Raw genomic sequence first — 26,583 nt, forward strand, 5'->3', positions numbered from 1 at the left:
TAATGGTGCTGTTTTACTTTTCACTCTGCCATCCCACAGTGGAGATGAGTTTCATCAAGACCCACATTTTAGACGGGCTTTTTATTAGTGCTGGTGGAAATAATTGTTTGAAACAGGTTCTTTTCCCAAGTTAATATTGACAGAACGCAGCAGAGCTTGGGTGCATCTCAACTACCTACAGGGTGGTTCTTTGTTGAACTGGATTGTTGTCATTTTAGATTACAGTTACTGTAATACAGGGAGAGATTATTTAGGATCAGGTCTTTTCAGTCTCAGTTTGCTCAGAAACTACCCTTCATATGAATGAATGGGCTGTATTCCCCGGTGATTGTTGGCTTGACTGATCTTGGTTTGGTGGTTTTCAGATGACAACGTCAACTGGTATTCCAGCAGCGAGGAGGAGGAGGGGAGCAGCGTGAAATCAATCCTAAAAACCCTAAAGAAACAAAGTGAGAACTTCCGGAATCGGCAGCAGCATTCCGCAGAGCAGCACATGCTTGGAATTCCCACTGACCCCCGCCTGGCGAAGGAGAAGGGAGCAGGGCCCCAGGCTGCTGACCCCAGGCTGAGGGCTTCTCCCAGGTCCAACCCGCGGAAGCCTTCGGAGTCCGGCTCCCTGGACCCGCGGCTCGTGCGGGATCCCCGGATGCACAAGGTCAGTGAAGGTGCTCACGGCAGCTCGGCCCTTGGGGGAGCAAAGCTTGAGCTGCACCACGCTGGGGGCAAGGCCAAGCAGAAGGGGATGGATGATGATGAAGAGGACTCGGAGAGAGAACTGCGGGAGCGAGCTTTCCTCATCCCCTTGGAGCCTTTGCCTGGCGTGACGCTGAGGGACCCGCGATCCCAGCTCCGGCAGTTCAGCCACATTAAGATGGATGTTACCCTCATGAAGCCAAACTTTGCTAAGCATATCGTATGGGCACCTGAGGACTTGCTCCCCATACCTCTGCCTAAGCCTGACCCCGTCTCTTCAATCAATTTACCTCTCCCTCCCCTCATTGCTGACCAGAGACTGAACAAGCTGCGAGGCTTGAAGAGCGATGCCCATGCGAGCGCTGCGCCGGCAGACCCGCGCCTGGCTGCCAAGGCAAAGAACAGCCTAGCAGCCCGGGGCAGCTACTTGGATCCTGCTGCAGATTCCCATGCCAGCAGCTCCAGCAAGCTGGGAGATCCCCGCTTACAAAAGAACGTTGATCCCAGGCTCCACAGACTGTCGAGTGCAGACACGCATCATGGGGTCGCAAAGGACCCCTCGCACCCTGCCAAGTTTGACCCCCGCCTCGCCAGGTCTGCTGCTGGCTCCTCACAGCCCCCCGAGGCTGCCACTGCTAAAGCTGAGCCGGATGATCTGCCTCCCTACGCTCCCAAACTGGCATCCAGTGGGGGGAGGCTGGGAGCTCCGGGCTCCATCCTGGGCGGTATCAGTCTGTATGACCCACGGGATCACAGCTCGACACTGGACGCGGCTCCAGCGGCTTCGGGAGAGAATGGAGAGAACCAGAAAAAGAGCATTTTGAAACATTCTGGGAAAAACGAGCCCAGTGCCCCGGAAGATTCCTCTCTGCAGAAGGAGAAACCCCCAGAGGGACCCGGCTCCACAGAAGCTGCTCCGGAGAAAGCAAGCAGCAGCAGCAGCAAACCTCAGGCGAAACACTCCAGCGCTGCCCCTGCGGTGCACAACCTGCCCATCCAGGCATTGTCGGGGCTCATCAGACCCCAGTACAGCGACCCCCGGCAGGTCAGGCAGCCTGGGCAGGGAACTCAGCCCCCGGAGCCCGATCCCGACGGGGAGTCAGATGACAAGTCCTTAAAAGATGTTTTCAAGACTTTTGACCCCACTGCTTCCCCCTTTTGTTAGCGATCGAGTCTTTTTACCGTTGTGAATATCGCAGGTTTCTGCTGTTTTGTAACTGGTTTACCTCTTTGCTTTATTTATTTGTAAATTATAATTCTCAACACTTTTCAGCTGCTAATCTCAGAACCACATGCAGTCCTCCAGTCCGCTCTAGTGTTTGCAAAGCTGTGGTATTTTCTATAGAAATACTTTTCCAAGTTCAGGGAAGACTAATAATTGACATGTAGAAACCCCCCTTCCCCTCCCATGTATCGTGTTAGAGCTGATTCAAGCACTTTCATTGTAAATAAGCCATGAAGAAGCCCCCCCTCCGGAGCTGTATATGTGTGAGCTGTCTCTTTCATAAAGGCCATGTAGATCTGATTGCCACATTTGTATGATTGTATAGACACGAGCAATATTATGTACATTTACTGGGAGAGGCAAGGATTGCTTTGACCAGGATTGCCCGACACATCAAGCCAAACCCAACGAGTGATTCCAGACCCCACGGAAACGCTTTCAAGAGGAAAAACTTTGCTCCTCCTTTTCAGATCAGTACACGTGAGACATTGTTTTTATTCACCCGCTCAATATCCTTAGTGTAAAAGAGACCTATATCGCATATTGAGGATGAAAAATGTCATATCTTTTAAAAGTATTTTATTCTATGCTGTATATAGAAGAAATTGTGAAGTACAGAGCTAGAAGGAAGGTCCTGTTCCAAGTGGAGAATACTTCAGTTGTCTAATACAGAAAAGGGTTTTATTTAAGTTTTTTCCACTCCTCCACCCCTCTGATTAGTGCTCTGAGTTACCTTGTGGTGTTCATGTATTTCAATGTATTTTTGTATTCAGCTGCTTAATTTGTATTGCTTTTTTTGTATGGATGTAACTGCAGTACTTGTATTCATGGTGTCTTTATGACATTTTTAACAAAACCATTAAAAAGGGTACAGATAAAGGCTGGTGGCTGTGCTGTTGGCAGGGGAGGAGCAGTGCAGTGGCTCAGGGTGCTGTGACACTGCAGTCACAGGCAGTGGGGTTTAAACACACCTTGCACCAGTGCACATGGTATCAACCCACTGCTCTGCTCGCAACCGCTGGCTTGGAGGTGCCTTGTTGCCATTCTCCTCCTCCGATACAGCATCCTTGTGAGGAGTGTGGTGCGTGTCCTTCCAGTTCTGAAGCTGTTGCATGCAGAGAGCACAGGTGACCTCAATGCCCCTCTTGGTCTGGCCTTTTTGGGCTGCTTTTGCTGTGGAGGGAGCGTTGTCCCCCCTCGCTGGCTTCCTTTCCTTTATTAAGATGTGCCTTCAGTCGCCGCCTGCTCCCCAGCACTTGGGATGTTTCTGTGCATTCTGGCTCTCCCTCAGTGGACCTTTGCCCCTGTGTCTGTTGGCAGAGGTCACACCTGCAGCTGGGACAGCACAATCTCTGTCACAGATCCCAAGGTTTGGGGTTCCAGAGGGGCAGGAATAGAAATGTCTCGCTTGGCTGTGCAAAACATGGCAGAGGAGGCATTGCTGAGGGCAATGATGGTTTCAATTTGCCTTCCTCGTGTCCCAGTGATAAATAGCATTAATGTGATGATATTTTGAATCGTGCTAACTCAAAATGATTGAAAATGAGATGACAGGAGTGAAATGTGGTTGTTAGTTTGGAGTGGTTTATCAGTCCTGTGTAACTACTTATTACTGCTTCATCTTGTGACAAGTTTGGCTGTTCAAGAGTTTCATCAAAAAACCCAAGCCAGCAGGGAAAAATAGCTTGGAAGCAGCACATGGATTGATAGGGAAATAAAGGGAAGAAGGGATGGTGTTGAAGCCAGGTGGTGGTTTCACAGAATTCTTGTAGGATGCGCAGCTCTAACCTGGAGTTACAACTTCCCTGTGTTGATGCCATCACTAAACAGGATTCTTTGTGGGGATTTTGATGGAAGTACTAGAAAAATAAAGAGTCAAAGGCAAAGCTTTGGTCCTGAGAGCAACATGGCAATTCTTAAAGTTGAGGTAACTGCAGGATATTGGGTGCTTTGCCATCGGTGTGGTTATGGACCCATTTGGGAGTGGCAGGGTGTGTTCTGGTAGAGGACACAGGAGGCTGGCTGCTACCCCAGGGGTCTGTTGCCATCTCTTTATCTTCAGTCCAATACCATTCTTCATTCTGGAACAGAAGGGGCGCAGGTAAGTTGAAAGGGGGCAGCTGGTGCTTGCAGCCTGTTGTCTCCATGTGTAACTGCCTCCTTCCTTCCTCCTGCCAGATCCAGCCTCCATTGGATTTCCCAGCTACAGCACCAGGGGCTGCAGGATGCTGCTGGGCTCCTCCATCCACCTCTGCTTGTTGGTTTATTCCTTACAGATTCCCTGGTGTGCTGCTGCTGCTGCTGTCCTGAAACACGGAGGAGATCCATCCCTACAGTGCAAGTATGAAGCTATCTGATGTGGGGAAGGTGCTGGAGCTGTCGTGGGAACAGTCCTGCTACAGCCACCAAGCAAGTCACGTCTGATCTGCTGCGTGGATTCATTGTGTGTTGTCTCTTCCCCCAGTGCAGCGTGCTGGCATGGAGCAGCATTCCCCTTGGATGCTTGAAACTCACACTCAGCTGTGGAAGCATGGAAGTGGAGAGCAGGAACAGGAGCAGCTGGTGGTGTTGGTCCTGGGTATCCAGAAGCCCATACCCATGAGGTGAGTGATACACTATGAGTGTTTTACCCAGGGCTGAGAGGGATTTGCAGGACAATGCTCCCCACTCCTATCCCTGGAGATGGGAAGGAGCCAGATGTTGGTGTCTGGTCTTGGCTCATCCTGCACTGCGGGAGGACTGAGCATTGCTCAGTCACTGCCTGGGTTTGCAGCCCCAGGATAAAAAGCCTGGTTTGTATTTCCCTACTGTGATGAAAAGACTCAACACAAATCCTTCGTAGTGCAAATGAAATCCATTTATTCTTGCAAAGACAGAACCATTGCACTCCTGTTTTGTGTTTCAGATCTCGGTGATGCCTGAATTAACTCCCTTAGGCTTCCTTCTCATTCAGTGCATCTTTCCTGCAGCTTCTGTAGTGCATGTTACCCTCCTGACTTCATGTTTAGTGTATGAGCCTGCTGCAGGGCTCTACCTCTCTGGCTGCCCTTCCTGTGCAGTATTTAGGATTGTTACCCTGAGAAGAAAAGGGGATGACTGCAAAAACAGTTGATAAAGTGCTAAAGATCAGGGCCTGAGAAGGACCTTCCAGCTTTGGAAGAGCTTTTGGATTGTTCATAGAACCCCTGATCCTTCATAGGATCCCAGCCTGGTTTGGGTTGGAAGGGACCTTAAAGCTCCTCCAGCTCCAACCCCTGCCACAGGCAGGGACCCCTTCCACTGGAGCAGCTTGCTCCAAGCCCCTGTGTCCAACCTGGCCTTGAGCACTGCCAGGGATGGGGCAGCCACAGCTTCTCTGGGCACCCTGTGCCAGCGCCTCAGCACCCTCACAGGGAAGAGCTTCTGCCTAAGAGCTCAGCTCAGTCTCCCCTCGGGCAGGTTCAAGCCATTCCCCTTGGCCTGTCCCTACGTATTCCCCCCAGCCAGATCTGCTGGTGCTGCTACCAGTGTGTTCCTCCCTCCTTCTGTTCGCATCTTGGGTGCTACTGAAAGTGATAACAGTGAAGGTGCCTCATCACAGGCTGCCTGCCCTGTGTTGTGGCATCATTCTCTGTTCATTCACCAAAAGGAAGCACAAGCCCCTTCCTCTTTCCACAGGTGGCCACCCCTAATTGTACATCCTTTAACAGCCTTTGGCTGCTTGGAGGTGTCCTTGGTGTGCAGTGCTTGGTCCTGCACCATCGCCACCAGGGAGGGCTCAGCCCCGGCCCGAGTCCTGCGCAGCCCCAGTTCATCCCTGTCTGAGGTGAGGGACTCCTTGGCTCTGTGCAGGAACAGGTTTCTTCTCCACTGCATGCAAAAAGCAGCTGCTGCTGCTTCCTCAGAGTCAGGCGGGGGCTGGCGCAGACCCTGTGAGACACAATATGGGCATGTTTTAATGTATTGTATATGAACTCATTTAAAACACCTTGAATGATGTAAAAGTCTGAGTGTATCGATGTGTGCGGGACCAGTGTGGCTTCTCTGCCTGTTAATGCCTTAGAAATGCTTAAAAGTGCTTCAAAACCTGCTTACAGAATGAGAAAAGGAATGCAGTAGAGTCAGTTCAGGGACATTTCCAAAGGGAAGAAGCCAGGTTGTAAAGGGCTTTGTAATCTGGACAGTCAAAATAAGAGCGTGGCTTGTTCCTTCAGGATCACATCAGTGAGAAATGGACATATATAATGCTCTTAACAGTAATTAAGCACAGGAGGAGCTTTGTCACCTGGCTGATGTTCATCCAGTGGGCTCTAACAACACGTGTCTCTTGCATAAAGACTCAGAAAGCTCAGGAGAAGCAGGAGTACCCAGGAAACTGGGCAGAGGGTGGAAAACTGCCTCAGAGGAGGCTGTGGGTGTACTTGTGCTTGGCCCTGAGTGCTTTCAGGTAGAGCTGCTCTCACAAACTGTGTACAGTCAGATCAGTCAGGCACCCAAGGGAAGCTCTTGGGGGTGTTGATCAAAGCCCATCTTGAGACAACGTAAAGGCTAAGGCCAACATGGACCATTTCCAAATACAGGCTTCCAGTGAGATGCTGCTGCTCCCCTGCCCAAAAGTGAAGAGGCAGGTGAGCTAACAGGACTTCAGAGTTGGTAGCAGTGACAGAGCCTATTGATGCTTGGAAAGAAGAGTGGTGGGCTGTGGAAACGAGGCAGAGGCAGGAAATATGATCACAGGAGCAAGCAGAGGTCCCTCAGCAGGCAGCTCCCACCTCCCATCACCAGCCTTGGCTGTAAGAGCTCCCCCCAGCACGGACTCACCTTGCAAAGCCCATCTGGTGCCATCAGCATGAACTTACTTTGATACACGCTGCCTCAGCTGCCTTCAGGACGTGCAGAACCGCCTGCACCAGGTTCTGTGTGTTGCTCACGAGCAGCTCAGAAGAGGATTTGCTTTCTGCAGTGACTGCTTTTACCCTTCAGAGACATTTAGACATTTTAAAGCATGGAAGAACATTGGTGTGTTCCCCCCGTGTGGTTCATTACTCCTGGTCCAAACCCAGATCATTCCCTGCACTATCAGAGCAGGTTTCCAGGGAAACAGGAGGAAAGGGCTGTCTACAGGAACAGGAAGAGGAACTCTAATGCTAGACCCACGTCCCCCAAGGACCCAAGCCCAGCAGCCTTGGAGAGGTGCCTCACCTGGCCACGATGCCCAGCTGGCTGCTGATGGTGAGGGCCTGCTCGGTGGCACACAGCAGCTCCATGGAGCACCTCCTGTCCAGGCAGAGCTTGGCCACGGCACGGCCAAAGGTGACAAACTTCTGCCCATCCAGAGCCATCTGCCTCGCACAGGCAACGAGCTGGTCCTTGCTCTGAAACAGGAATGACATAAGGGGGGAGGGAAAGGCTCTTTTCTTGCAAGACAGGGGAAGGGCTCACCCAGCTCCAACCCCTTCCACTGGAGCAGCTTGCTCCAAGCCCCTGTGTCCAACCTGGCCTTGAGCACTGCCAGGGATGGGGCAGCCACAGCTTCTCTGGGCACCCTGTGCCAGCGCCTCAGCACCCTCACAGGGAAGAGCTTCTGCCTAAGAGCTCAGCTCAGTCTCCCCTCGGGCAGGTTCAAGCCATTCCCCTTGGCCTGGCCCTACATCCCTTGTCCCAAGCCCCTCTCCAGGTTTCCTGCAGCCCCTTTAGGCACTGGAGCTGCTCTCAGGTCTCCCCTTCAGGAGCCTTCTCTTCTCCAGGCTGCCCCAGCCCAGCTCTCTCAGCCTGGCTCCAGAGCAGAAGCCCAGTTATGGTCTCAAACAGGGAAAGGACTGGATGCCAAGCTCACATCTAATGGGGGGAAGTAATTTATTGTGCTTTGCATAAATAGAGCTGGTGCCACTTTGACAGGAGTGGGGTAATGTGGGGAGATGGGGGCTCGGCAGGGGCTGGGCAGCCCCATCACTGGCTCTAATCCTGCTCTTGGGGGGGAATGGTGCTGGGGTGGAACAGGAGAAAATGCTTCTTACTGTGATGGGGCCCTTCCTCCTCAGGAACTGAGTCATGTGGAGCATCCTTGCTGCTGTGTCCTTGGTGACCTGGGACATCTTGCTGGGGCCGCCCTGCCCTGTGTCACTGCTTTGTCTCTCGTGCTTCACCGGGCTCCTGGCAGGGGAGGTGCTGGCAGGACCCTTGTGGTGCTGTCAAGACAATACCTGCATGGGTTCCACGCCTGGGGTGTGCAGGTGCTGAGAAGTCTCTGCCTGTGTGTTTCTGAAGCAGGTTTTGGTGAGGGATGGAGATGGGAGAGCTGCCACCACTGCCTGGGTCTGCTCTGCCTTCCCAACCAGCCCTTCTCCTGCAGTGGGCTGTCAAATCCATGTGCCCTGTGCCACCATCTCCTGGAGCTGTCATCTCCTGGAGCCATCATCTCCCTGTGCCACCATCTCCTGGAGCCATCATCTCCTGGATCTATCATCTCCTGGATCCATCATCTCCCTGTGCCACCATCTCCTGAAGCTATCAACTCCTGGAGCTATCATCTCCTGAAGCTATCATCTCCTGGAGCTATCATCTCCTGGATCCATCATCTCCCTGTGCCACCATCTCCTGAAGCTATCAACTCCTGGAGCTATCATCTCCTGAAGCTATCAACTCCTGGAGCCATCATCTCCTGGAGCTATCAACTCCTGGAGCCATCATCTCCTGGAGCTATCATCTCCCTGTGCCACTATCTCCTGGAGCTATCATCTTCTGGATCCATCATCTCCCTGTGCCACCATCTCCTGAAGCTATCATCTCCTGGATCTATCATCTCCTGGAGCTATCATCTCCCTGTGCCACCATCTCCTGGATCCATCATCTCCTGGATCCATCATCTCCTGGATCCATCATCTCCTGGAGCTATCATCTCCTGGAGCTATCATCTCCTGGATCCATCATCTCCTGGATCCATCATCTCCTGGATCCATCTCCAGATGTGTGCTTGAGAAGTGCTCTACACCACTGCTGAGTGAGCTGGGCTGGGCACTGAGGCCTTTGCCAGCTCCTGACAGCCAGCAGTGGCTGCTGTGGAACTGGAGGGGAGCAGGCAGCGACTGTGTAGCAGAGCCCTTGCTCCTCAGAGCAGCCTTTTGGGGATGGGTTATTTATGCAGCAGTGCCATCAGATCAGATATCCAGCACTGAGGCCGGCAGGAACCTGATCTGACTTTGCAGGTGACCACGGGGCCAGAGCATTGACCTCCACAGGTCGGTGGCAGCATCACTTACCTTAGCACTCCATGGTGCGAGTGTGAGGACTGGCTGCCAGCCCTGACCATCACCCTGCAGCCAGAGCTGGCAGGGAAAAAGCTACTGTACCATTGCAGGTGCCTCCCTGGCAGCTCCACTTGCTCCTCCACTCCTGCTTGGGCAGGTCCCTGCTGACCTGGCGTGGCTCTGAGCATCCAGGGCCGGGAAGAGCTTGGCTGTGCTGTTGTGTTGCCTTGGGAAGCTCTGGTCCCCTGTGTTCTGCAGGCGGTGTCTGATGAGCTCCAGAACATCCCCACCGAGGCCCTGGACAGCCTGAAGCTGCGTGAGGAGGTAGTGTGCCTCTGCAGACCAGCACCAGACAATGCTCTCCAGGTGGAGATGCTCCTCATCCCGGTGGCTCTGGAAGAGCTGCCTGGCACTGCCCACTGCGTTGGATGTGAGGACCAGGAGGTGCTCTGTGATGGAGAGCAGGTTTGCCTCCAACTCCAGTTGAACGTTGACCCCCAGAACGCGGTGGAGGGTGGTTCTGACCCACTGGACGTTTGCCATTAGCCTGTTTGCCTTCTCTTCAAAGGCCTCTTTGCTCCTTTCCCTCTCCTCCTGGGGCAGGGGCATCAGGGCAGGTTCAACAACGTCCCTGATCACCTGCAAGTGTTCGGCATTGGCCTTCTCCAGGTGGAGCAGCAGTGCTTTGGCCCTGAGGGCCAGGTCCCTCTGCAGGAGCTCCCAGCGAACGCACAGGCTGGCATTAGGCAGTGGGGAGAGCAGGAGGGTGCTGGAGGCCTCCAGCAGCGCTTCCATCAGCACCTGGATCTCCCCCCTGAGCACTGGGATCTCACTGTGCCCATGGCAGCATGAGGAGAGCTGGGCAGCCTCCTGCAGCCTCAGGGAGCGCTCGGACACCGCAGCCAGGAGGCTCTGAGGGCAGAGCTTGTTCCTCACGGCGCTCCTCAGCTCCCCCAGGAGCAGCACATCCCTGCCGATGAACTGATCCACAGCAGCCAGCAGGATGCGTGTGCTCACAGCCCACTGCACACAGAGCAGCTCCAGCCTGGCCCTGCTCACCACACAGGAGCTCTCAAAGGATGCTGCCTTCTCCAGCAATGCTTTGGTGCTCATCTGAGCGCGTGAAAACGTGGCTTGGACCCGCAGGAAGCTCTCCCAGGCATCAGGGGAAAGGGGGCTTCCCTCCCTGCAGGCGACACTCACAGTGTGTGCTGCAAACTGAACCGCTCCCGCTAGGCCCATCATGGTCTCCTCCAAAGCCTGTGTGCCTCTCAGGGAGTCAGCAGCCAAGACGAAGGCAAAGACTTGCTGTGACAGAGTGTAGCAGGGCCCTGCCACGGCACCCAGGCCCGCCTTGGTCTCACGGAGCCTTTCTGAGAGCGTGAGTGCCGCATGGAGAAGTGCAGTGGGACAGGGGCGCTGCTCTGGGGCTGCTTCCCTGGCCAGGCTGATCACCCGTGGGGTCAGGAGCTCAATCTGCTGGTACTGCCCCAGGGTCTCCCTGTGGGGACACTCGGCAAGGGGCAGCGCTGCCTTCGCTGCGTGCACGCAGCCGCTGGAGAGCTCGAGCAGGGCAGAGCAGGCAGCACGGAGCAAGGCCGTGTCGTGGGCTCCTGTTGCTGCCAGGAGGGCTGCGATCACGGGGTGTGCAGCTCCTTCCCTTGGGGGTGAGTTACCTGCTGGTGAAGATGGAGGAGTCAAGAAGTCTTGCTGCAGCACAGCCTCATCCATAATGGGTTTTAGCCCGGCATGACGTGGGCTGAGCTCAACCCCCTGTGTAACACCAGCGCCTCGCACTTGTTCCCGCAGGGGGCTGAGGATGTCTGGGTGGTTGGACCCATCCAGCCCGTCCTGGACACGCTGAGCAGCATCCATCAGGGAGCTCGCTGCCTTGGAAAAGACATCCCTGGTGCGGAGGCAGGAGAGTCTCTCTGCACAAAGGGCTGCAGCCGCTTTCAGCTCGGGGATGGAGCTGGCCAGCTGCTCGACCCAAACCAGCAACCCATTCCTGAAGATGGGATCTGTGGCTCTGTCCACGTACCTGGTGGTGGCTTCCACCACCCACCGAGCCCAGCTGCTGAGGTGGGTTGCGTGCCAGGAGAAACCCTTGGCATCCTGGCTCCCCAGGGCCCGTTCGCAGCATTCCCGGTCCTTGGCCATCTCCCGGATGGACAGCTTGAGGAATTCACGTGTGCTGGCTGTGTCCTCAAAGCACCACAGGAGGCTCTGCGTTGTTCCAGCCCAGGCGAGGTACAGCGACTGCAGCTGCTCAGCAGCACTGCTCTGGGCTCCACGGCTGCTCATTGCAGTGAGCAGGGCAGGGACGTGGGCCAGGAGCCTCCTCAGGCGCTGCACCAGCTCCTGGGTCTCTGCAGCAGTGCGGGGCTTGGTGCACAGAGCCAGGACGAAGTCTGCTGCTCTGAGCATCCCCTGGGCATGCGTGAAGAAGGCAGCAGTGAGGGGCTGAAGCTGCTTTAGAAACCCTCCTTGTCCCGCAGGAAAACACCCGGGGCCAGCAAGGCTGAGGGCACCTTCAACCAACAGCCTGAGGGGCTCCTGACCCTCGGGGAAGGTGTCGAGGACTTGGCACAGGGTGGCTGTGAGCACTGCCTGCTCCAGGCTCTCCACCTCCTCCCTCATGCTGTGACACTGCCCCTCCAGCCCTGGCCCCCCCTCCTGCTGCCCCCCCAGGCTGCAGATGCTCTTCCGCAGCCGCAGCAGAGCCCAGCAGCGTCTGACCAGGTCCAGCCTCTGCTCTGGCCTGGATGCCTCTGCCAGGAGCATGCAGTGGAGAACAACTGCTCCTATGTGAACACTGAAGGTGCTGTCAGAGAGGAGCAGGGGGTCCGGGGGGGACAGGAGAGCCAGCAGGCTGTGCACGTGCCGGGAGAAGGTCCCGCTCGTGTCCTGTGGCTCCTTGCTGCCTGTATCATCGCTGAGCAGGGCTGTGAGCTCCTTGATGGTCCTCTCCACCAGCTGGAAGGCGTTCTCCTTGGAGTGGCTGAGATCCCTGTCCTTGGCTGCGTGGAGCAGCGGGAGCTGCTGCTGCAGGTGCTGCAGGGCTCGAGCCAAGCTCTGCCGTCGAGGACAGTCACCCAGTTCCTCGAGGCGCTGTGCTGCCAGGCTGCTCAGCAGGAGCAGGGCCTCGGAGAAGGCCTGGAAAGCAGCCAGCGCTCCGGGCCTGTCCCCTGCGCCCTGCAGCACGCTCAGGCGCTCCAGGAGGCAGCTGGCAGCCTGCAGGATCCTCCTCAGCGCCGCAGCATCTCCCAGCCGAAGGATCTAACCAGGGAGGGAACAGCAGGAAAACTGCTCAGAGGGGAGAAGGCTCAGGAGCCCCTGTTCAGTGTTCGATCCCTTGTGCAGCCGAGGTGGCACAGAAGGGGAGGGGAGGGCTGTGTTTCGCTCAGTGGGTATCCCCTAGTGAGGAAGCCACCACTGCTCCATCTACAGCTTCCCCAAGCCCCAGCGCTGGGCTGGTGGAGGACAGCTCCTGTCATAGAACCCCAGCCTGGTTTGTGCTGAAGGGACCTTAAAGCTCCTCCAGCTCCAACCCCTGCCATGGACAGGGACCCCTTCCACTGGAGCAGCTTGCTCCAAGCCCCATCCAAAGTGGCCTTGCGGCACTGGAGCTGCTCTCAGGTCTCCCCTTCAGGAGCCTTCTCTTCTCCAGGCTGCCCCAGCCCAGCTCTCTCAGCCTGGCTCCAGAGCAGAGCTGCTCCAGCCCTCGCAGCATCTCCATGGCCTCTCTCCAACCGCTCCATATCCCTCTTGTGCTGTGTTCCCTCCCATCCCCACCCGACCCCCGGCTCACTCCAGCCCCATCCCCTCATTGTTACCTTCGCTGTCTCCATTAGGACCCCCTGTGCGGCCGCTGCCAGCTCCCCCCGGGGGCCGGGGCTGTGGGGCTGCCCCTGGAGCTTGCAGGCTGCCAGCAGCACCTTCCTCCCCGCCAGCACCAGGGCCTCGGCCGCGGGACGCGTCTCCTCCTGCAGCAGCTCATCTGCGGACTCCTCAGCCAGCCTGGAGCAGAACCCACCCTGCTCAGCCCTTCGCCATCCCGTGAGTACCTCACCACGTCCCCCCCAGCACACGTCCCTGCGCTGTCCCAGCTCCCCTGTTCCATTCCCAGTGGAATTCCCTCCTCATGTTCCCCATCCCTCCCTCCTTACGTTCCCACCTCTCCAGCGGGATGCAGGCAGGAGGGGCAGGCTCTCATCCTGCTCCTTTGCCATCCCTTCCTCCCCCTTCCCAGCCCCAAATCCACCCAGGACGCGCACCCCAAACCCACCTCCTTGCAACAGCAGCGAGGTCCTCTGTGGCTTTGGCCAACGTTTCTGCATCCTGCCCTATGTCAGGACAAATCCCATCTTCCCATTCCAGGGCGAGGAGGAGGTGGCAGAGCTGCGCTGCCATGGGGCAGAGGATCCTTTGAATGGCTTTGTTTTCCGTCAGGAGCCCGAGAGCAGAGAGATGAAATGGCTCCATTTTGTCCTGCCTGGAGAAGGGAAACAGAGCCTGGAGTTAGTTGGGATGAGTGCGTTTGGATGGCGGCTTCTGGCACTGCCAGCGCTGGGTTGAGTTGCTCCCAGCCGCTTTGCCCCCAGCTCTTCAGCCCTGTGTCCTCTGGCTGTGCCCATGGCGCACCCATGGCTCCGGGACCTCCCACCCCGCGGCTCCATGCGGACACCCTTACCCGAGCCCAGCCGCAGCAGGGCCGGTGTTCACCTGCCCGGGCACGCTCAGACCTGCGGGGGGGCGCTGGGGCCGGGGCCCTGGGGTCCTTCCTGCGGCGAGACCCGGTGCCGATCCCGGTGCCGGTGCCGTTCCCTCCTGCCTGCCCGGGCTGTGCGGTGCGGGACAGGCCCCGGGCGGGCGGCGGCGGGGGATGCGTTACAGCCCGGTCACCGCGGGGCGGGGAGCGCCCGCTGCCGGCCGCCATCCCCGGGCTCCCTCCCGCTCTATGGAGCCGGGGACCTGGTCCGGGTGGGACGCGGCGGCGCGGGCCCCGCGTCTCCATGGAGACAGCAGTGGTCGCGGGGAGATGACGCCATCGCGCCGCGCAGGGCACGCCGGGAGCTGTAGTCCGGCGGCGCTAGGAGGCGGGGCCTCCCGCGGCCTTCGCTTCCCTCAGCGGTGGAGCCGGGGTCGGGGCCTCGTTGGCCCCGTGTGTACGTGCGCAGCCCCGGCGCTTCGGCCCCTTCATCCTCCCGCTGCCGCCGTCCTGCCCCGGGTCCATGGGGCTGAGGGGGGGGGTGTGTGTGGATAGCGCTGCTGCCCCATGCCTGAGGCAGTCGGTGGTTTATGAGGGCAGGGGACACCGGAGGGGCCTCACTTCAGGCCGGGCCTGCCCCAGGCCAGGCTCCTGCTTCCCCCTTCAGCTGAGGGGGGGCCCGGAGCGGATTTATGGGTCAGAAAGGGCAGATTTCAGCCTTTGCCTCTCCCGCTCCAGGCTCCCTTCTCCTCCTGGGTGAGGTTCCTCAGCTGAGCTCCTTCCCCACACAGGGAGGGACCAGGCCTGTGCGCAGCACAGGGGGCAGGACACGGGGGAAGCGGGGTAGAAAACATGCGTTTAATGCCCTGACTCCTGCACCCTGTCACGCCATGGCCCTGAGGGAGCTCCTCCAGCTCCAACCCCTGCCACGGGCAGGGACCCCTTCCACTGGAGCAGCTTGCTCCAAGCCCCTGTGTCCAACCTGGCCTTGAGCACTGCCAGGGATGGGGCAGCCACAGCTTCTCTGGGCACCCTGTGCCAGCGCCTCAGCACCCTCACAGTGCCTGTGGCTCCCCGGTGTCTGCCTGAGGCAGTGCTGGAGCCGGACCCTGCTCCTGTATCCCCACAGCTGGAGCACTCCCATCCCGGCCGTGGCTCCTTCCCTACATCTCCAGGGAGGTCAGGGCTGAATTGACCTTTAGAGGTGACTTCAGCGGTGTGAGGGGTCCCAGCTGCCTCGGGGCAGTGCAGCTGCACGGGTTTCACCCTCCTGCACGCTGTGAGGGTGCTGAGCGGATGGACTCTGGCTGTAGGTGCAGGTGTGTGGGGCTGCTCTGCTGAAGGCACTGAGAAGAGTTTCTAGAAGCTCCCAGAGCACTGAAGAAGGCCCAGAGAGCATCCAGGACAGCGAATCCAGTGTGGGTGATGCTGCTGCTGCTGCTGCTGGAGAGCCCTGCCCGGTGAGCCTGCCCTGCTCCCCCTGCGGTGGGGCTGGGGGTCTGCGGGGGGTGATTCCTGCAACGTGTCATGCATAGTGCAATGAAGTGCATGCAGTGCCCATGCCACGGGCGGTGTGCAGCGTGTATCCATCATGCTTGTGCAGTGTGCATCCTGCAGCATGTAGTGTGCAGTGTTACTGCAGCATGCACTGCACAGTCCTCAACGTGCACATACATTGTGCAGCATGCATCATGTGTAACGTGCAACTTGTGCAGTGTGCAGCATGCGTCGTGCACATGCAATGTGCATCGTGTGACATGCGGCATATAGTGTGCAACGTGCACTATGCACTGTGCCCATGCCATGGGCAGTGTGCAGTGTGTATCCATCACACTTGCACGGTGTGCATCCTGCAGTGTGGTGTGCAGTGTTACTGCAGCATGCACTGCACAGGCTGCAACGTGCACATACGTTGTGCAGCATGCAGCATGTATTGTGTAACGTGCAACGTGTCATGTACAGCGTGCGTCGTGCACGTGCAATGTGCATGGTGTGACTTGCAGCATATAGTGTGCAACGTGCGTGCCATGCCACGGGCGGGCAGGTGTATCCATCATGCTTGTGCAGTGTGCATCCTGCAGCATGTAGTGTGCAGTGTTACTGCAGCATGCACTGCACAGTCCTCAACGTGCACATACATTGTGCAGCATGCATCATGTGTAACGTGCAACTTGTGCAGTGTGCAGCATGCGTCGTGCACATGCAATGTGCATCGTGTGACATGCGGCATATAGTGTGCAACGTGCACTATGCACTGTGCCCATGCCATGGGCAGTGTGCAGTGTGTATCCATCACACTTGCACGGTGTGCATCCTGCAGTGTGGTGTGCAGTGTTACTGCAGCATGCACTGCACAGGCTGCAACGTGCACATACGTTGTGCAGCATGCAGCATGTATTGTGTAACGTGCAACGTGTCATGTACAGCGTGCGTCGTGCACGTGCAATGTGCATGGTGTGACTTGCAGCATATAGTGTGCAACGTGCCAGGTGCATCGTGCACATGCAGTGGGTGATGTGCAACGTGCCTTGTACAGTGTGCAACATGCCTTGTACAGTGTGTATCATGCCTTGTGCAGTGTGTATCATGGAACACACACTGTGCAATGCATGCAGTGGGCACCATGCAATGTGCAACATGCAATCTGCAGCATGCATCATGGCTTGTGCAACATGCAGTGTGTACCATGTGTTGAGCACCATGCATGGTGCAGTGTGCATGGTACATGTATCATACCTCGTGCAATGCGCAACATGGAATGTGCATTGTGCACGCAGATCATGTGCACACGTATGCATTGCATGTACCATGCACATGGCTCATGTGCACACATATGCACTGCATGCACCATGCAGGATGCACCCGGATCATGTGCACACACGCACACTGCATGCACTGTGAACTCTGCACCCGGGTCACGTGCACACGCATGTACTGCATGCACCGTGCACTGTGCACACCGATCACGTGCACACGCATACACTGCATGCACTGCATGCACCCGGATCACGTGCACACACATACACTGCATGCACTGCATGCACCCGGATCACGTGCACACGCATTCACTGCATGCACTGCATGCACCCGGGTCACGTGCACCCGCGCTCACTGCATGCCCGCGCCCGGCGCAGCGCGTGCCCTCCCCTCGTGCTCCCGCACCGCGCCGTGCGTGACGCACCCGCACCCCCTCGCGCGCCGCCGCCTGCCCGTGCCCGTGCCCGCGCCCGCGGTGCGGCGCCGGCGGAGGGAGGGCGGAGGAGGAGGAGGAGGAGGAGGAGGAGGAAGGCGGCGGCAGGCGCAGGCCGGAGGGCGCCATGGACAGCACGGGCAAGGAGCGGGAGGCCGTGCAGCTCATGGCCGAGGCCGAGAAGCGGGTGAAGGGCTCGCACTCCTTCCTGCGGGGGCTCTTCGGGTGAGGCTGCGTAATGCGGGGCTGCGCGTCTGCACAAGCGGGTGCTTATAGGGGTGCTGCCCCCCCCCCAACCCCCCCAGTGTGTCTGTGTGAGGGTGCGGGGGGCACGCACACAGCCCCCAGTGCCCCCCCGCAGCTCAATATGGATGCACCAGTGAGATGAGCCGCATGGGGCTCTGCAGCCTGCGGGGGGTGTGGGTCTGTGTGTGTGGGTCTGTGTCTGTGTGTGTGTGTGGGTCTGTATGTGTGGGTCTGAGTGCCCCCCCCCATTGGACCCGCCGGGGGGTCCATGGCGGCTGCGCTCATCCCGGCTTTATCCCGGCTTTATCCGCTCTGTGCCGCGGCGGCCCCGGCCATGGGGTGCCCTCTCCCTCCCCCCCCCCCGATCCCGGGGTCCCCCGCGGGCAGCGGCACCCCAAGGCTCTGCTCGGAGCCCCCCATCCTCCTTGAGGCCTTTTGCAGCTCCGAGAGGGACTGATCCAGGACCAGGGGGTTATGGATGCTTTCAGCCCGTTGGAGCCGTGTTTCCCAGCAGGACCCAGCCCATGCGTGGGGCACAGAGACCCCCGCAGGGATGGGGCTGTTGGGGGGGGGGGGGTGTGTGCGATACCCCCAAAACACCAAATCTCCCTTGATCCCGGAATTCCCTGTTCCAAAGCAGACATCGCTGCTGCTGCAGGAGCTGCTCCTCAGGGGGATGGGAAGAACCGGCAGTTCTGGGCATCCCAATCCTGCTGGTTTTGGTGCTCAGCAGAGAGCATCTCTGGAGCGGTGCTGCCCCGGAGGCCGGGATGCATCCACACAGGAGCCTGGAAAAATCCAGTGCCCGCAGCTCGGCAAGCAGGAGTCACGGACAGGGATTCCTCGCAGGCAGATTAATCAGGCAGAGGCTGCTCCAGGCGTAATCCAGGCAGGAATCTGCCTCAGCTCCCTCGGAATGAGCCGGCAGGAGATTGCGAGAGGCAAATCCCTCATTTTCTTGGGCTAAAACCAGCTAAAAGAGCCATGAAGCGGTCGGAAAGGTGCTGCAGGGCTTTGCTGCCGGCCTCTTCCCATGGGAATGGGGGTGTGCAGGCCCATGGGTGGCTCCCAGAAGGATCGTGGGCACTGGGGGATTGCCTGGAGCGCTCCATCGGCTGCCCTAGGGCTTGGATTTGGGATGGAGGGGCTGCATCCCCCGGCCGTGCAGCATCACCTCCGGTCACCGCCTCTGGCGCTGCCTCATGCACAGGGCACTGCCAAGGGCGAGGGTTCGCCTGTGCTTGGTGCTGTGCTTGGTGCTGTGCCAGGGGGAGGCACGGGGGGGGGTGGCAGAGCTGAACTCTGTCACCTGCTGCCTGTGGCCCCGGTGGGGTCAGCGTGAGCTGTGCTGCGGTGCTGGGCTCACGGGGGTCACATCAACCCTGATGGGTTCGGGATCAGGGCATCCCTTGGCTGCCCCGGTGCATGATGCTCATGGCAAGGGTGAGTGTGTGGGATGTCCCTTGTTTGCCCCGTTGGGGCAGGCACAGTGAGTGGTGCCTGGACACAGACACGGGTTGGCTCCAGAACCACAGACCCCTTGGGGAATCCTAGAGCCCCAGCCTGGTTTGGGTTGAAGGGAGCTTAAAGCTCCTCCAGCTCCAACCCCTGCCATAGGGACCCCTTCCACTGGAGCAGCTTGCTCCAAGCCCCTGTGTCCAACCTGGCCTTGAGCACTGCCAGGGATGGGGCAGCCACAGCTTCTCTGGGCACCCTGTGCCAGCGCCTCAGCACCCTCACAGGGAAGAGCTTCTGCCTAAGAGCTCAGCTCAGTCTCCCCTCGGGCAGGTTCAAGCCATTCCCCTTGGCCTGTCCCTACAGGCCCTTGTCCCAAGCCCCTCTCCGGGTCTCCTGGAGCTGTTCCAGCTCAGTCCCTCTGGTGCCTTTCAGGGGCAACACGCGGGTGGAGGAGGCCTGTGAGATGTACACCAGGGCTGCCAACATGTTCAAGATCGCCAAGAACTGGAGCGGTGAGTGCGGTGTCCGCGGCGCCTGAGCATCCTCCTGTGAATCACTGCGCCGAGCTCTGCATCCCGGCCCGTTTCCATGGGGACGCGGCTCCCCCATGAGTTCCGCAGGGAATGTGGGTGCAGGGGTGACCTGGTTGTGCCTCATGTTCAGGCAGGGTGGTGGTTACTGCTTCATAATGAAACCTACCCCCCCCTTGCACTGCAGCCCACCAAAGAGGTGCTGCCCTGGGATTGCTCCTTAAGGAAACACCTTTTTAGGGTGGGACATCAGACCTGATGGGTTTGAGATCCAAGGGATCCCTTCCTGATCCAGCAGATGATGCTCATCGCAAGGATGAGCGTGGGGTGCTCCTTGTTCCCCCATTGGGTGAAGGAGCACAGTGAGCGCTGCCTGGACATGCGTTGGGGTTGCTGCATGGCTGCACCCCTCCGGGCGGTGGGAGGTGATGCTGCTTGGCTGCTCCGCGGCACCCTGCGTGCTCCTGCCCCATGTGTCCCTGTGTGCTCCTGCAGCGGCAGGGAACGCCTTCTGCCAGGCGGCCAAGCTGCACATGCAGCTGCAGAGCAAGCACGACTCGGCCACCAGCTTCGTGGACGCCGGCAACGCCTACAAGAAGGCAGACCCACAAGGTAAGGGCAGGGAGGCCGGGATGCTCCCTTGGGAAGCGGAGGAGGAGGTGGCGCGCGGGGGCTTCTGGTTATCAGCAGCAGTGCTGGGGCTGCAGAGCCTCGCTGCAGGGTACCCGGCAGCCATGGGTGCCTCCTGCCTGCGCTGGGGGTGATGGAGGCTCCTGGGCATCCCCGTGCGGGGCTGGTTCCTGGAGAGCTGTCGCCTCCTCCGGGTGATCTCTGGTGCTTTGGCTGTGCCAGAGCCTCCGCTGAGCTCGGGTGAGCTCCAGGGCTGCTCCTCAGCGCCTGCCTTCGGGGTGAGCCTGGCTGCAGAGGAGTCCTTCAGCAGGTCTCAGAGCTGGAGCACACTGGGATCCACAGCCCCAGTCCTGGGGCACAGGAGAGGTGGGAGGAAACCGGACTGAGCTTTGATGGGATGAGGAGGAAGGATCTGGATCCTCTAGATCTGGATCCTCTAGATCTGGTTGTGATGGGATAAGGATAAAGAATTGATTCTTTAGATGTGATTTTGATGGGATGAGGAGGAAGGATCTGGATCCTTTAGGTCTGGTTGTGAGGGGATGGAGATAAGGGTACAGAATCTGGATACTGTAGATGTGATTTTGAAGGATCTGGATCCTTTGGATCTGGTTGTGATGGGATAAGGATAAAGGATCTGGATTCTTTAGATGTGATTTTGAAGGAGCTGGATCCTTTAGGTCTGGTTGTGATGGGATAAGGGTAAAGGATCTGGATTCTTTAGATGTGATTTTGAAGGATCTGGATCCTTTGGATCTGGTTGTGATAAGGGTAAAGGACCTGGATTCTTTAGATGTGATTTTGATGGGATGAGGAGGAAAGATCTGGATCCTTTAGATCTGGTTGTGATGTGATAGAGATAAGGGTAAGGATCTGGATCCTTTGGATCTGGTTGTGATGTGATAGAGATAAGGGTAAGGATCTGGATCCTTCGGATCTGGTTGTGAAGAGCAGGGCTGTGGTTTCCAGGAGCACCTCCCATTCCTTCCCCTCCGATGTATGGAAACGGAGCAGCCTCCCCTATTGCCCCCACTCCCCGGCCCAGGGAGCTGCAGAGGCTTCGCTCCGGGTGACAATTGCAGTGTGTGTTGTAAACCACCCCAATCCCAGGGATCGGCAGCCCCTGCCTGTCAGGAGATGGGATCTGCGTTCTGCTCTGTTTGAGGGCGCAGGGCACGGAGCCAGGGTTGTGTTTTACTGCCCCTCGCTTTGGGCTGCTCCCTTTGGGCCAGGAGGGGAGGTTGTGCTGGGTGCAGCGGGATGGGAGCCATGGAAGGGTGGGGGAACGCTCCCGCTGCAGCTCAGGGTTGGAATGGGCCCTTCCAGAGACTGAAGTGAGGGGATCCCTGCCTGAGGATGGGGGGTTGGCGTCCCGGGGTGCGGGCTGGCGCTCTGACCTGCTGCCTGACTCTGCTCTCTCTCCCGACCGCTCACGCTGCAGAGGCCATCAACTGCTTAAATGCAGCTATCGATATCTACACCGACATGGTAAGAGCCTGCCCGGCAGCGCTGCTGCGCCGAGGTGCAGGTCGGGAGGTGCCGGGCGGTGGAAAGGGGGAGCCCCCCTCACGTGCACCCTCTGCTTCCCCAGGGGCGCTTCACCATCGCGGCCAAGCACCACATCACCATCGCCGAGATCTACGAGGCTGAGCTGGTGGACATCGAGAAGGTGAAGGGGCAGGGGGCGGCGGCTTGGGGATGGGAAGGTTCCATAGAGCCCCAGCCTGGTGTGGGTTGAAGGGGCCTTAAAGCTCCTCCAGCCCCAACCCCTGCCACGGGCAGGGACCCCTTCCACTGGAGCAGCTTGCTCCAAGCCCCTGTGTCCAACCTGGCCTTGAGCACTGCCAGGGATGGGGCAGCCACAGCTTCTCTGGGCACCCTGTGCCAGCGCCTCAGCACCCTCACAGGGAAGAGCTTCTGCCTAAGAGCTCAGCTCAGTCTCCCCTCGGGCAGGTTCAAGCCATTCCCCTTGGCCTGTCCCTACAGGCCCTTGTCCCAAGCCCCTCTCCAGCTTTCCTGCAGCTTCACAGGTGTTTCTGGATGCCCCCCAGGTTGGTTCCCATACGCAGGGCCCCTGAGCAGGGATCCCACAGCCTCTCAGCTGGCTGCAGATCACAAAGAACAGTTCATGGCTTCCCCATCCTGGTTTCTGGACCATCCCTTTCTCCCTGGATCCCCCCTCTCTGTTACTGCCCCTCATGGGCAGCCCCCTGAGGCCTTGCTCTGGTTTATTCTCCGGTGGCAAGCCCCATGCTTGGGGTGACTCCAAGGTGTTTCTGTCCCCAGGCCATTGCGCACTACGAGCAGGCTGCTGACTACTACAAGGGAGAGGAGTCCAACAGGCAAGTGGCCTCCCAGGGGGTCTCAGCAGGGTGGGTGGGAGCAGGGGGGGTTTGTCCCACTCCTTGCACTCTCCCACCCCACCCTTGGTGGGATGCTCCCACCCTGTGGCCAGTCCCAGTCTCATTTTGGCTGTGCCCTCCCCTGCTGCGCAGCGTGGGTCCCACTGGGCTCAGCAGCTGCTATGGGAGGCACTGGGGGGTGCCCAGGCCGCAGCTCCTCACCTGGGGCTCTTGCCTGCAGCTCGGCCAACAAGTGTCTGCTGAAGGTGGCTGCGTACGCGGCGCAGCTGGAGCAGTACCCGAAGGCCATCGAGATCTACGAGCAGGTGAGGCCGTGCTGCCCCCGTGGGGGAGCTCTCGCTGCCGAGGGGAATGGGGCAGGGTTGGGCTCAATACTGCATGGCCCAGGAGCTGCTGGGGACACTGGTGGTGCCTTGGCAGGGCTTGCTCCTGCGCTTCCAAGGGCTGCTGTGTCCCAGAAAGCAACCGTACCCTGGGCTGCATCAAAAGGAGTGAGCAGCAGGTCCAAGGAGGTGATCCTGCCCCTTTACTCTGCTCTCGTGAGACCTCACCTGGAGCACTGTGTGCACTTCTGGTGTCCTCAACATAAAAAGGACATGGAACTGTTGGAACAAGTGCAGAGGAGGCCACGAGGATGCTCAGGGGCTGGAGCACCTCCTGTATGGAGACAGGCTGAGAAAGTTGGGGCTGCTCAGCCTGGAGAAGAGAAGCTGCGTGGAGACCTCAGAGCAGCTTCCAGTGTCTGAAGGGGGCCTATAGGGATGCTGGGGAGGGACTCTTCATTAGGGACTGTAGTGATAGGACAAGGGGTAATGGGTTAAAACTGAAACAGGGGAGTTTAGATTGGATATAAGGAGGAAATTCTTTCCTGTACGGTGGTGAGGCACTGGAATGGGTTGCCCAGGGAGGTTGTGAATGCTCCATCCCTGGCAGTGTTCAAGGCCAGGTTGGACAGAGCCTTGGGTGCCATGGTTTAGTGTGAGGTGTCCCTGCCCATGGCTGGGGGGTTGGAACTGGATGATCTTAAGGTCCTTTCCAGCCCTGACTATTCTAGGATTCTGATTCTGTCCCTGCATGGGACCCCAAATGGGGGCTCTGACTCCACTTGGGTTTAGCTGTAAACCTCTGGCTCCCCAACAGCTTCTTGTATGGACCCTGGTGCTTTCCCCCATCGCTACCCACGATCGGTGCAATCTTAACCATCCCTCTTACATCTTAACCACTGAGCTCTTCATGACGGGGTTTCCTTCCCCCCCTCTCCCTGTGCCAGGTGGGGACCAACACGATGGACAACCCTTTGCTCAAGTACAGCGCCAAGGAGTATTTCTTCAAAGCTGCCCTGTGCCACTTCATCGTGGACGAGCTCAACGCCAAGGTCAGCGGGCTCCAGGCGTTACCCCGGCCTCCTGCATCCCGATCCGGCAGCCTGGGCCGCATCCCTGTGCAGCAGGGGCTGTGGCTGGTGCATGGGTCAAGCTGCAAGTGCCGTGGTGTTGGGTTGGGTTCACTGGGAGCGCTGAGGGCTGGAGGGCAGGAGCTGAAGCGGGTTGAGGGTTGGATGGGGAGCGCTGAGGGTCGGCTGCTCTCTTCCAGCTGGCGCTTGAGAAGTACGAGGAGATGTTCCCAGCGTTCACGGACTCCCGGGAATGCAAGCTCCTGAAGGTGAGTGCCCCCGGGATGAAGGGAGGGTAAAGGGGAGCAGGGTGGGAGCCCCGCTTGTAAGCGGTGCTGCTGCCCTTTGCTTGGTGCCTTCTCCCCTCGCCCTGGGTGTGCTCTGCTCTTCCAGCCTGGTAGAGCAGAGCGGGCTCTGGAAGCAGCTGCATGGTGACTGCTTCACCTCTCAACCTTCAGCCCAGCCCCACACTGCTCCATGCCTGTGCTCTGATGGGAAGGGAATGGATGGGAAGGGGCAGGGGTCTCCTGGCTGCTGCCCTGCTCATGGGGCAGTTTCCCATTTTCCGTGGTTTTATCCCCAGAAACTGCTGGAAGCCCACGAGGAGCAGAACTGCGAGGCCTACACCGAGGCGGTGAGTGCTGAGCTGGGCCTTGGGTAACCTCAGCTTTATGGGGGGCACACTGCTCGGTGTGGGGTCAGTTAGCTCAGTCCAACAGGGAAAGCATCGGGAATGCCGGTGGTTGATGGAGCATCCCATGGGATCGGTGGCAGCGCACAGCTCCCGTCCTTAGGGCTGCAAACCCAGGGAGCTGCAGACCTGCCCGGCAGCGGAGGCTGCTTCTGGGCTCCGGGTGCTGTTGGGTGGCTCCTGCTTCTGGCTCTCCTTGGATGGGGTTTGGTTAGTGCAGGGTACGGGGTTTGGTTAGTGCAGGGTACGGGGTTTGGTTAGTGCAGGGTACGGGGTTTGGTTAGTGCAGGGTATGGGGTTTGGTTAGTGCAGGGTATGGGGTTTGGTTAGTGCAGGGTATGGGGTTTGGTTAGTGCAGGGTATGGGGTTTGGTTAGTGCAGGGTGTGGGGTTTGGTTAGTGCAGGGTATGGGTTTGGTTAGTGCAGGGTACGGGGTTTGGTTAGTGCAGGGTACGGGGTTTGGTTAGTGCAGGGTATGGGGTTTGGTTAGTGCAGGGTATGGGGTTTGGTTAGTGCAGGGTATGGGGTTTGGTTAGTGCAGGGTGGGGTTTGGTTAGTGCAGGGTATGGGGTTTGGTTAGTGCAGGGTGCGGGGTTTGGTTAGTGCAGGGTACGGGGTTTGGTTAGTGCAGGGTATGGGGTTTGGTTAGTGCAGGGTATGGGGTTTGGTTAGTGCAGGGTACGGGGTTTGGTTAGTGCAGGGTGCGGGGTTTGGTTAGTGCAGGGTACGGGGTTTGGTTAGTGCAGGGTGCGGGGTTTGGTTAGTGCAGGGTGCGGGGTTTGGTTAGTGCAGCGGGGTGTTAATGCAGGGTGCGGGGTTTGGTTAGTGCAGGGTGCGGGGTTTGGTTAGTGCAGGGTATGGGGTTTGGTTAGTGCAGGGTATGGGGTTTGGTTAGTGCAGGGTGCGGGGTTTGGTTAGTGCAGGGTATGGGGTTTGGTTAGTGCAGGGTGCGGGGTTTGGTTAGTGCAGGGTGCGGGGTTTGGTTAGTGCAGGGTGCGGGGTTTGGTTAGTGCAGGGTACGGGGTTTGGTTAGTGCAGGTGGGTTTGGTTAGTGCAGGGTGCGGGGTTTGGTTAGTGCAGGGTATGGGGTTTGGTTAGTGCAGGGTATGGGGTTTGGTTAGTGCAGGGTATGGGGTTTGGTTAGTGCAGGGTGCGGGGTTTGGTTAGTGCAGGGTATGGGGTTTGGTTAGTGCAGGGTATGGGGTTTGGTTAGTGCAGGATGCAGGGTTTGGTTAGTGCAGGGTATGGGGTTTGGTTAGTGCAGGGTACGGGGTTTGGTTAGTGCAGGGTATGGGGTTTGGTTAGTGCAGGGTGCGGGGTTTGGTTAGTGCAGGGTACGGGGTTTGGTTAGTGCAGGATGCAGGGTTTGGTTAGTGCAGGGTGCGGGGTTTGGTTAGTGCAGGGTATGGGGTTTGGTTAGTGCAGGGTATGGGGTTTGGTTAGTGCAGGGTGCGGGGTTTGGAGCCTCCTTTTGCTGAGGTTTAGAAGGGTACGGTTTATTTTTCATTTTTCATTGACTTTTTATTCTGTTGCATTTTAAATTTCAGCATATTTATAATTTATAGGGTTCTGTTATGATTTTCATAATTGGATTTTATTCCAATATCAATCCTTTTGTTGAATTTTATTCTAGTTTTATTGCCCTTCCCTTCCCTTCCTTGGTCTCTTCCCTTTTCCTCTCCTCCTCTCTCCTCTCTCCCCTCTTCCCCCTCTCCCTCTGGCCCCAGCAGTTCCCACACGCACCTCAGGCCCTGCCCAGTGCCTCTCCCCCGCAGCCTCCTTCACTTCCCCGCTCTCAGCTGTGCCCCTGTCCCGCAGGTGAAGGAGTTCGATTCCATATCGCGCCTGGACCAGTGGCTCACGACCATGCTGCTGCGCATCAAGAAATCCATCCAGGGGGAAGGGGACGGGGACCTCAAGTGAAGCAGCTCCCATCCCACGGCTGCGGCGGCCCCGCTGCAGCCCCCGTGCCACCACCTCTGGCTTCGTTCCGTGTCTCCCCCTGCGTGTCCCATGGTGTCCGTCCCGCTCCGTGTCCCCGAGGCGGAGGCAGCGCTTGGGGCTCAGCCCCCTCCCTGGGGGCCCTGTCCCTGCTCAGTGTGTAAATACCCGGTGCAGCTCAGTACAAGCCCTCGCTTCTGCTCTGCTCTGCTCTGGTGTCGCTGGTTCTGTGCCCTGGGGACCTCCCCTGAGCTGCGCTCCGAGCTCGGGGTGTTTTTTAACTGAG

At 58.3% G+C, this 26,583-nt stretch overlaps 3 protein-coding genes across 8 annotated transcripts in view; 2 read left to right on the plus strand and 1 right to left on the minus strand.

Annotated features, from left to right (window-relative positions):
* The window catches only part of ZC3H6 (zinc finger CCCH-type containing 6), a 28,503-nt gene extending 25,706 nt beyond the window's left edge, over positions 1-2,797 (plus strand). The window contains exon 12 of the mRNA XM_061356897.1: positions 366-2,797. Coding sequence (XP_061212881.1) covers positions 366-1,858 — 1,493 coding nt within the window. The 3' untranslated portion in view covers positions 1,859-2,797. The remainder of the gene's footprint in view (positions 1-365) is intronic.
* A 2,684-nt stretch (positions 2,798-5,481) lies between these two features.
* Positions 5,482-13,677, minus strand: LOC133214161 (uncharacterized). 6 transcript variants are annotated; one of them, XM_061356890.1, is made up of 7 exons: positions 13,433-13,677; positions 12,981-13,164; positions 9,247-12,423; positions 7,915-8,085; positions 7,100-7,272; positions 6,757-6,874; positions 5,482-5,827 (listed from the first exon to the last, which is right to left on the minus strand). In XM_061356890.1, the coding sequence occupies exons 1-7, from the start codon at positions 13,627-13,629 to the stop codon at positions 5,537-5,539; spliced, it is 4,311 nt and encodes a 1,436-aa protein (XP_061212874.1). In that variant the 5' UTR covers positions 13,630-13,677; the 3' UTR covers positions 5,482-5,536. The 6 variants fall into 6 exon arrangements, with proteins under 6 accessions (XP_061212874.1, XP_061212877.1, XP_061212876.1 ...); XM_061356894.1 differs by having other exon boundaries at positions 5,691-5,984; XM_061356896.1 differs by having other exon boundaries at positions 5,691-5,827; positions 6,719-6,874.
* Positions 13,678-17,116: 3,439 nt separating this feature from the next.
* NAPB (NSF attachment protein beta) lies at positions 17,117-26,450 on the plus strand. The gene is made up of 11 exons (XM_061356898.1): positions 17,117-17,270; positions 19,182-19,261; positions 19,775-19,891; positions 21,351-21,397; positions 21,501-21,578; positions 22,196-22,251; positions 22,493-22,577; positions 23,543-23,647; positions 23,866-23,934; positions 24,249-24,299; positions 26,175-26,450. The coding sequence occupies exons 1-11, from the start codon at positions 17,173-17,175 to the stop codon at positions 26,277-26,279; spliced, it is 891 nt and encodes a 296-aa protein (XP_061212882.1). The 5' UTR covers positions 17,117-17,172; the 3' UTR covers positions 26,280-26,450.
* The last annotated feature ends 133 nt before the right edge of the window (positions 26,451-26,583 follow it).

This window comes from Neopsephotus bourkii, unplaced genomic scaffold (genome assembly GCF_033783945.1).
Source record: "Neopsephotus bourkii isolate Nb327-2 ecotype Australia unplaced genomic scaffold, CSIRO-AGI_Nbou_v1 NB_873, whole genome shotgun sequence".
Lineage (NCBI taxonomy): Eukaryota > Metazoa > Chordata > Aves > Psittaciformes > Psittacidae > Neopsephotus > Neopsephotus bourkii.